Here is a 10,727-nt window from a genome sequence, read left to right as displayed (position 1 = left end):
CTGCCCTTCCTATGCATTGTCTTATGCACCCATTGCATTATCACTCCTTTCCCACTGGGCTGCAAGAACCCGCCCTCCATTACTTTCTGTCCTTCCTTCGGCAGCTACAGATGTAGTTGTTTCCGGCGGTGCCTCATGGGGAGCCACCCCTACCAGGGAGCCCATTACTGGATACACTACTCTTCGAAGGAGGCCTCTTACAGTCAACAGGGCACATCAGGAGAGACTGCCCCATGCGACGGATAGAGGGGCAGCTGGTACTCTTGAGATCTGGGAGGCACCAGTGCTGCCATTGTCCCTGATCTTGGTTACCCAGGTCCTAAAGTCGCTGCTCCTCCTTCTGTCATTGCTCCCCACTTGGGCCCTGGGGATAGCCCCTCATCACACCCAGGCGAGTGGGTGGGCCCTGCCTCCATCTTGTGAGGTCCATGTGGCGAGTGGGTGGGCCCTGCCTCCATCTTGGTGAGGTCCATGTGGCAGAGGGTGGCAGGGACACTACCGGGAAAAGGAGAGGCCCTGCTCCAGTGGGAGATACACATTTTCCCCATTGTTCCCCCACTTTGCTTCCCTGACCTGATTATTGTTCTGCCCGGACTGTTGGGCAGAGCTTCAGGCTGTGGGTTGCCCAGTTAATTCCCTAATAGTAGTTAAGCAGAGTAGCCTCCCGCTGACCCAGAGGGGGAGGGACCACCACTAATCCTCCACAGGGAATCTTAAGAGGGATGATGGTAAGAGTAATGTGGAACATGTAAACAGATGAAATATTTGATTGGAAAGTGGGTAAGGAGCAAAGGTGTTACAAGCTTTGAAGGGATGCTTGACCTTGTTGCTCAAGAACGTATCTTAAACCTATTGTGACAGGGTCAGGGCAGATGGCTACAGGAGAGTGCTAGAAGGCAGATATATTAGCCACAGGTTAAGTAGGTCCCCTTTCCCTGGGTAAGATAACAGGGAAGGTTCCAGAACAATCAAGAGCTTTCTGGAAACAATTAAGGCAGACAGGCTGATTAGAACATCTGCAGCCAATCAAGAAGCTGCTAGAATCAATTAAGGCAGGTTAATCAGGGCACCTGGGTTTAAAAAGGAACTTACTTCAATTTGTGGTGTGCATGTGAGGAGCTGGGAGCAAGAGGCACAAGGAGCTGAGAGTGAGAGGCTGTGCTGCTGGAGGACTAAGGAGTACCAGCGTTATCAGACACCAGGAGGAAGGTCCTGTGATGAGGATAAAGAAGGTGTTTGGAGGAGGCCATGGGGAAGTAGCCCAGGGAGTTGTAGCTGTCATGCAGCTGTTACAGGAGGCACTATAGACAGCTGCAATCCACAGGGCCCTGGGCTGGATCCCGGAGTAGAGGGTTGGCCCGGGTTCCCCCCAAAACCTCCCAATTACTGATCAGACATATGAGGAGTTGACCCAGACTGTGGGTTCCACCAGAGGCGAAGATCTCTGAGGCGAGCAAATCCGCCAGTTAGAGCAGGACCCACCAAGGTAGAGGAGGAACTTTGTCACAGTATGTAAAGATGGTGTAAAACAATGTCCATGGGACAAACATTTGAAAACTGTGGATGAGATGGCTTCTGTAGCTGATGATTTTCAGCAGACACAAGCATCTATTGTGAATAAACCACAGACAGAGAGGGTTACATCCGGTGGAAAGTATGGTTCCTGTTTTACCCTGCCCACCTGTGATAAAAGTTATAGTGTTATTGCTAAAGGTCATGATACAACCCGAAGCAAATACTCACCAACAACCAAAACAGAACAAAAACACTAACCCAGGAACCTATCCTTGCAACAAAGCCTGATTCCAACTCTGTCCACATATCTATTCAAGTGACATCATCATAGGACCTAATTACATCAGCCACACTGTCAGGGACTCATTCACCTGCACATCTACCAATGTCCTATTTGCCATCATGTGCCAGCAATGGCCCTCTGCCATGTATATTGACCAAACCAGATAGTCTCTATGTAAAAGAATAAATGGACACAAATCTGACATCAGGAATCATAACGTTCAAAAACCAGTGGGAGAACACTTCAACCCTCTCTGGCCACTCAGACTGGGAGTGGATGTGTCATTACAAAAACTAAGTTCCCCATACTAATTTCCCTACTGTTACTCACACCTTCTTGTCAACTGTTTGAAGGAGGCCACTCTCACTACCACTACAAAAGTGATTTTTCCTCCCTTGATACTCTACCATTGAGAATAGCCTGCTTCCACTTTAATTGAATTATCCTATTAGCACTGAACCCCTACTTGGTAAGGCAACTCCCATCTTTTCATCTACTGTGTATATATATCTGCTACTGTATTTTCCACTCCAGGCACCTGATGAAGTGGGTTTTAGCACACGAAAGCTTATGCCCAAATAAATGTGTTAGTCTCAAAGGTGCCACAAGGACTCCTGTTATTTTTGCTGATACAGACTAACACGGATACCACTGTGAACCTGTTATCTGTGAATTTTTAACCTGAATAGACAAGTCTGAGTTTAGTCCCACCACAATATTTTGATCCACTGTAGCCATTTGTGTCTCTTGTGGCAAACCTGCCTGTGACTCAGTTTGAACTGCAGGATTCAAGTAGAAGTAGAGGGTTACTGAGCTCTTTCGTGTTGGCTTTCTTGTGCAATTACCGTTATAGGTTCTGGTACGTGTGGAAAGATATTTCTCTTGCAATGCCACTATAGCTGATTCGCATGGTAATACTTATCTACTTTTTTGTTACTTTGTACAGTTTTAATTTTATACACAGTGGCACTTAATCTGTGCACAGTAGTATATAGCCCATCGTATGGGTTACATCAACTGTGCTCTGGTATAGCATAAGATACAAGCATAACTTGCTTTCTAACCTCCCAAGCATTTTTTTCTTTCATTTTTGTCAAAATAGGCTTTTCCTTTTTGTTTGGATTTTTCCAATTTGGCAGCTACCTGCAAGTGGACCTGATTCAGATGTTTCTGTAATGCTTGCAGACGGGTTTCAAGCTTTATTTCCTTTACTTCCTTTAGCTGTGTGTCACTGGCATGATATAAAAGATGCTCTGGCACGTGCATAGTTTCTTTAGTTATAACCTCATAGGGTGTAAGATTTGTGGAGGCAGCTGGAGTTTCCCTGAATGCCATTAAAATGAGAGGAATCAGGGTGTCCCGACTGCATCCATTAGCATCTACCAGTTTTACCAGCATACGTTTAATGATGCGATTTTTTCACTCTACCATCCCTGATGATTGAGGTCTGTATGGAATATGCAATTTTTCTTGCATTCCTAACAATTGCAGGCATTTTGGAACACCTGTCCAGTAAAGTGTGCTCCTCTGTATGACTCTACCCTAACCGGAAATTCTCAGCTATAAAATACTTTTTCATTTAGAACCTCTGCTGTGGCTACAGCGTATTGGCTTTTAAAGAAAATGCTGCCACCCGTTTAGAGAACGGATTAATGATAACCAGAAGGTATTGGTTTTCCCTTGGAGTTTTGGTAAAGGTCCAAAAAATCAACTCGCAGAGCCTGCCATGGACTTTCATATATCAGGGATCTTAAAGGCACATTTGTTTTGGTGGAGGTAGGATTATTCTGTGCACAAACCAAACAATTTTTACAGTACCGGTGTACATTTGCCTTCATGCATGACCACCAACCTATTAGGATGAGACACTGCATGGTTTTTCCCAATTCTTGATGACCTCCTGATGGTACGTCATGGACCAAATAGATCATTTCCCTTTGTTTGCATGCTTGTTTCTCCAAATTCAAGCAACTCCTTTTTTCAAGAGTTTATAGAGTGGACCTGCAATGTGAGTAAAGTTAGGGATGAAGTTTCGATGGTATCCTGCTAAACCTAAGAACGAATGTAAAGCAGTTATGTTAGTGGGCATGGGTAGTTCTCAAATTGAATCCATCTTTTGGTGTGCAGGTGAGCGACCTCCTTAAGAAAATGTGATACCCAGAAAGGAAACTGCTTGGACCATTAATCCTGTGTCCTTGATGATTTGAAAAAGTTCAGCTGACACTCTAGGTGTTTCTCTTGAGTTTCTGTCACTAAACAAATGTCATCTACATATTGAAACAGAACAGAGGGTTCTGAAAACCTTGACAAAATTCATTTCATTTACCCATGGAAAATGGATGAATTATTATGTAGCCCTTGGGGCCAGACTTGAAATGGAAACTAACCCCCTTCTACTGTGAAAGCTGGGCAATGTTGGCTTTTCTTAGGCCACGTCCAGACTAGGAATTAAAATCGATTTTAGATACGCAACTTCAGCTACGAGAATAACGTAGCTGAAGTCGAATTTCTAAAATCGAGGTACTCACCAGTCTGGACGGGGCGGCATCGATGTCCGCGGCTCTCCGCGTCGATTCCGGAACTCCGTTCGGATTGATGGAGTTCCGGAATCGATGTAAGCGCGCTCGGGGATCGATACACCGCGTCCAGACTAGACGCGATATATCGATCCCCGAGCAATCGATTTTAACCCGCCGATGCCGCGGGTTAGTCTGGACGAGGGCTTAGACACATGATAGAAAACCATTTTGCTTCGGGATTGATAGATTTAATCAGGTCAGGCATTTGCATACAACAGCTGTACAAGCTGGAGTTACTTGATTCAACTTTTGATAGTCAATGGTAAGATGACACGACCCATTTGTTTTTTGTACTGGGCAGATTCGAGAGTTGCCTATTGAGATACACTTGTGAATGATTGTCTGTTGAAGCAATGATTGAATGGTTTTAGCAATATGAGGTGAGGCCTAAAAAACTGGAAAAAGTTGCCATTTCTAGGAAAATCTGAAATGGCTCTTTTTCATGTGACAGGGGTGGGGCCACAACTGAAGAGGTGGCGCATTTACCAACAATTAGAAAGGTGTCACTCTATGAATTGTAGATAGACCAATTCCCTAATTTTCCACACCAACACAGCATAGTAAGGTCAGAAAAGGATTTAACGTCTCTCTAACTCTCCAGCACCACATCACCAGCCAGCTCTGCTTGGAGGTCTGAGAGCCAGAGCACCAGGAGAAAATTTTAGGTCCCTTTATGAGTTAAGAGCCTGAGCAGCCTGTCCCGGATCTGTTTGGACCTCACCCCGTAGATGATGGGATTTAGCACAGGGGGCATCAAGAGATAAACGTTGGCAATGAGAATGTGGAAATGCAGGGGCACATTCTGAACAAACCGGTACATGAGGGAGAAGAGACTTGGGATGTAAAAGGCTAAGATGGAACAAAGGTGGGAGATGCAGGTCCCAAAAGTCTTGATCCGGGCATCCTTTGTGGGGAGGATGAAGATGGCCCTGAGGATCTGGGTGTAAGACAGGGCAATGAAAATCGCATCCAGACCCATCACACAGAATACCACAAAGAGGCCATAGTAGCTACTGATGCGGATGTCGGCGCAGGCCAGCTTCACCACGGCTATGTGTGCGCAGTACAGCTGGGGGATGATGTTGGTTTTGCAATAAGGCCATTGCCTTACCAGGAAGGGATATGGCAGTACAACAATGCTGCTGCGCAGCATCATGGCCAGGCCAATCTTAGCCACAATGGACTTTGTTAGGATGGTGGAATGTCTCAGGGGATCACAGATGGCCACGTAGCGATCCAAAGCCATGGCCACGAAGATCCCAGACTCCATCACTGAGAAGCAGTGAATGAAATACAGCTGGGTGAGGCAAGAACTGAAATCTATTTCTCTGGAACTGAACCAGAAGATGCTCAGCATTTTGGGTACAATGGATGTAGATTCAACCAAGTCGGTGATGGCCAGCATGCAAAGGAAATAGTACATGGGCCCATGGAGACTCGGGTCTGTCTTCACAGTGAACAGGACGGTGAAGTTCCCCAAGATTGCTGTGACATACATGGTGCAGAAGAGGATGGAGATCCAGACGTAGGCAGCCTCCAGGCCAGGAATGCCCAGCAGGATGAAGGTGGAGGGGTTGGTGAAGTCGGTTGTGTTGGAATCTGACATGCAGTAGGGGAGAAGGTGACCAGTTCTAAAGCAGAACGATCTCTTCTGCATGTACTGTACGTTCCCCAAGCTTTCTGTATGTTCCCAGGCTCTCAGGTGATGGTCGCTGTACAAATACCTTGATGGAGAGACAATGTTAATGTGAGACACTACATCCTATGCTACAGGAGGCTCTTCCCATGGGTGAAGCAGATTGGTCACTCTTCACACACTGAAAAATGACATTGTCATTATTCAGAGAAATGAATTATGAGCAACAGACCCTACTAATGCCAATTCCAAATTTTAAGGGGCCCCTTGCATCATTAATTCCTACATGTCATGGTCTGAGAAACCTTAATACGCACCAGCAGGAAACATGTTTCTGCATACTGTTTATCCATATTGTTCCTGTCAAGACTGAATCCCCACTCTGTCACTCAGCCATTATTGGATTAAAATGTTTAGCTGAAAGGGATTCACAAATGGGGACACTTTTAGGAAAGGGGGAGTCTATACAGGAAAGATGTGCTCCACCTGAACTAAAATGGAAACAGATTTCTGGGACTTAAAACTAAAAAGGTCATAGAGAAGTTTTTAAAAGAAGAGTTCGAGGAAAGCCGACAGGTGCAGAGGAACGTTGTTCAGACAAAGACATCCCTAAGGGTCTGATCTATTAATGGAGATTCTCTAAGTCTTACTGAGGACGAGAATATGGAAAATGATAAAATACAGGCAGGATCTCATGAGAAACAATCAAATGAAAAAGTGTCCCATTCAATAACATCCTGTAACGATAGACAGTTAAAAGGACTCAAGATTTTAAAATGCTTATACACCAATGCTAAAATTCTAAATAACAAAATGGGCAAACTAGAGTGCCTCATATCACATGAGGATATTGATATAAGAGGCATCACAGAAACTTGTTGGAATGAGGATAATCAATGGGACACAGTAATACAAGGGTACTAATATATTGGAAGGACAGAAGAGGTCATGCTGGCGGGGAAGTAGTGCTATATGTGAAAGAAAGTGTAGAATCAAATGAAGTACAAATCTTAACTGAATCAAATTGTACCACAGAATCTCTATGGATAGAAATTTCATGTCTTATAATAAGAATACAGCGGTAGGGGTATACTACAGACAGCCTGAGCAGGATTGTGACCGAGACTATGAAATACTCAGGGCAATTAAATAGGCTATTAAAATAAAAAAACTAAATGATAATGGGGGATTTCAACTATCCCCACATTGATTGGGTACATGTCACCTGAGGACAGAATGCTTCTGGGAGCAGCTATTCTGGGAACCTACATGAGGAGAGGCAATTCTTGATGTAGTAGTAAGTTGAGCACATTTCAATTTCAGAAAAGGGAACTACACAAAAATGAGGAGGTTAGTTAAACAGAAATTAAAGGTTAGAGTGCCAAAGTGAAATCCCTGCAAGCTGCTTGGAAACTTTTTAAAGACACCATAATAACTTGAATGTATAATGGGAGAATAACATGAGGGAGAAAGGAGTCCAGGAAATCTGGCTGTATTTTAAAGAATCCTTATTGAGGCTGCAGGAACAAAGCATCCCGATGTGTAGAAAGAATAGTAAATATGGTGGGCAGCCAGCTTGGCTTAATAGTGAAATCCTTGCTGATCTTAAACACAAAGAAGAGGTAAAAAGAAGTGGAAGCTTGGACAAATGACCAGTGAGGAATATAAAAATATTTCTCAGATATGCAGGAGTGAAATCAGGAAGGCCAAATCACACTTGGAGTTGCAGCTAGCAAGATATGTTAAGAGTAACCAGTAGAGTTTCTTCAGGTATGTTAGGAACAAGAAGAAGGTCAGAGAAAATGTGGGCCCCTTACCAAATGGGGGAGGCAACCTAGTGACAGAGGATGTAGAAAAAGCTAATGTACTCAATGATTTTTTTGCCCCTGTCTTCACGAACAAGGTCAGCTCCCAGACTGCTGCTCTGGGCAGCACAGCATGGGGAGAAGGTGACCAGCCCTCTGTGGAGAAAGAAGTGGTTCGGGACTATTTAGAAAAGCTGGATGAGCACAAGTCCATGGTGCCAGATGAACTGCATCTGAGGGTGTTAGAGTAGCTGGTTGATTTGTCTGCAGAGCCATTGGCTATTATCTTTGAAAACTCATAACAATTGGAGGAGGTCGTGGATGACTGGAAAAAGGCTCCAGGGAACTACAGGCCAGTCAGCCTCCCCTCCGTCCCTTGAAAAATCGTGGAGTACGTCCTCAAGGAATCAGTTCTGAAGCACTTGGAGAGAGGGAGGTGATCAGGAACAATCAACATGAATTCACCATGGGCAAGTCATGCCTGACTAACATGATTGCCTTCTATGATGAGATAGCTGGTTCTGTGGATATGGGGAAAGCAGTGGACATGATATATCTTGACTTTAGGAAAGCTTTTGATATCATCTCCAACAATATTCTTGCCAGCAAGATAAAAAAGTATGGATTAATAGACTAATGGACTATAAGGTGGATAGAAATCTGACTAGATTGTCGGGCTCTGCGGGCAGTGATCAGCGGCTCTGTGTCTAGCTGGCAACCGGTATGAAGCGGAGTTTTGTTCAACACCTTTATCAATGATCTGGATGATAGGATTAATTGCACTCTCTGAAAGTTTGCAGATGAAACTAAGATGGAGGAGAGGTAGATACGCTGGAGGGTAGGGATAGGGTCCAGAGTGAGCTAGACAAATTGGAGGATTGGGGTAAAAGAAATCTGATGAGGTTCAACAAAGACAAGTGCAGAGTCCTGCACTTAGGAAGGAAGAATCCCATGCACTGCTACAAGCTGGCTAAGCAGCAGTTCCGCAGAAAAGGACCCAGGGATTACAGTGGATGAGAATCTGGATATGATTCAGCCGAGTGCTCTCGTTGCCAAGAAGTCTAATGACTTATTGGGCTGTATTAATAGAAGCATTGCCAGCAGATTGAGGGAAGTGATTATCCCCTCAATTCAGCACTGGTAAGGCCACAACTGGTGTATTACATCCAGTTTTGGTCCCACCTCTACAGAAAGGATGTGGACAAATTGGAGAGAGTCCAGTGGAGGGTAACGGAAATGATTAGGGGGCTGATGCACAAGACTTACGATGACAAGCTGAGAGAACTGAGGTTAATAATGTCATTGTGGAGAAACTATAAGCTTCTGTACCACATGACTGGAACATAGCTAATGTGATGCCAATATTTTAAAAAGGGCTCTAGAGGTGTCCCCAGCAGTTACAGGCTGGTAAGCTTGACTTCAGTGCTGGGCAAAGTGGTTGAAACTATAATAAAGAACAATATTGTCAGACATGTAGATATACTGAATTTGTCTGGGAAGATGAGCATGTGTTTTGTAAAGGGAAATCGCACCTCACCAATCTACTAGAATTCTTTGATGGCGTTAATAAGTATGTGGATAAGGGAGATCTGGTGGATATAGGGTACTTAGATTTTCATTAAGCCTTTGACAAGTTCCTTCACCAAAGGCTCTTAAACTGCCACAGAATAAGGGAGAGGTGCTCTCATGGATTGGTAGCTGGTTAAAAGATAGGAAACAAAGGATAGTATAAATGTTGTAAATGGTCAGTTTTCACAATGGAGAGAGGTAAAATGGTGGTGTCCCCCAGATGTCTGTTCGGGGACCAGTCCTATTCAAAATATTCATAAATGATCTGGAAAAGGGGGTAAACAGTGAGGCGGCAAAATTTGCATATGATACAAAAATTTTCTGAAGATTCTTAGGACCCAAGCAAAATGCAAAGAACAATTAAAGGATCTCTCAAAACTGCATGACTGGGCAACCAAATGGCAGATGCAATTTAATATTGATAATTGCAGAGTAATGCACATTGGAAAGCATAATCTCTACTACACATATAAAATGATGGGGGCTAAATTACCTGTTACCATTCAAGAAAGAGATCTTGGAGTCATTGTGGATAGTTTTCTGAAAAAATCCACTCAGTGTCCAGCTGCAGTTAAAAAAGCAAAGAGAATGTTGAGAATAATTAAGAAAGGGATAGATAATAAGACAGAAAATATCATATTGTCTGTACATAAATCCATGGTACGCCCACAACTTGAATATTGTGAGAGGATATGGTCACCCCATCTCATAAAAAGATATACTAGAATTGGAAAAGGTTCAGAAAACGGCAACAAAAATTATTACGAAGCGTTTCTGTGTGATGAGAGAGGAATAACACTGGGACTTTTCAGCTTGGAAAAGAGACAACTAAGGGAAGATATGCCTGAGGTGTGTAAACTCATGACTGGTGTAGAGAAAGTAGATAGTTCACTCCTTCTCATAACACAAGAATTAGGGGTGACCAAATGAAATTTATAGGCAGCAGGTTTAAAACAAATAAAGTAAGTATTTTTTTACACAATGCACAAACCCGTGGAACTCTTTGCCAGAGGATGTTTTGAAGGCCAAGAAATAAAAGGGTTCAAAAAAGAACTAGATAAATTCATGGAGGATAGGTCCAACAATGGCTATTAGCCAGGATCGGCAGGGAAGATGTCCCTAACCTCTGTTTGCCAGAGGCTGGAAATGAACGACAGGAGATGGATCACTTGATGATTGCCTGTTCTGTTCATTCCTTGTGGAGCACCTGGCACTAGCCACTGTTAGAAGAGAGGATACTAGGCTAGATTGGCCCTTGGTCTGACCCATTATGACCATTCTTATGTTCTTATTTTCTTAGGATTGGCCATTCTACATCGTGATGGTGGCACTACTTTTAG

At 43.8% G+C, this 10,727-nt stretch overlaps 1 protein-coding gene across 1 annotated transcript; it reads right to left on the bottom strand.

Moving 5' to 3' along the window:
* Positions 1 to 5,038: 5,038 nt before the first annotated feature.
* Positions 5,039 to 5,983, bottom strand: LOC127054036 (olfactory receptor 52R1-like). Its single transcript, XM_050959725.1, has one exon. It carries the CDS (start codon positions 5,981 to 5,983, stop codon positions 5,039 to 5,041), a length of 945 nt encoding a protein of 314 aa, XP_050815682.1.
* Positions 5,984 to 10,727: the final 4,744 nt, after the last annotated feature.

This window comes from Gopherus flavomarginatus, chromosome 1, assembly GCF_025201925.1.
Source record: "Gopherus flavomarginatus isolate rGopFla2 chromosome 1, rGopFla2.mat.asm, whole genome shotgun sequence".
NCBI classification, from domain to species: domain Eukaryota; kingdom Metazoa; phylum Chordata; order Testudines; family Testudinidae; genus Gopherus; species Gopherus flavomarginatus.
Note: the sequence above shows the minus strand (reverse complement) of the source record. Positions and strands in the feature narration are given on the sequence as shown.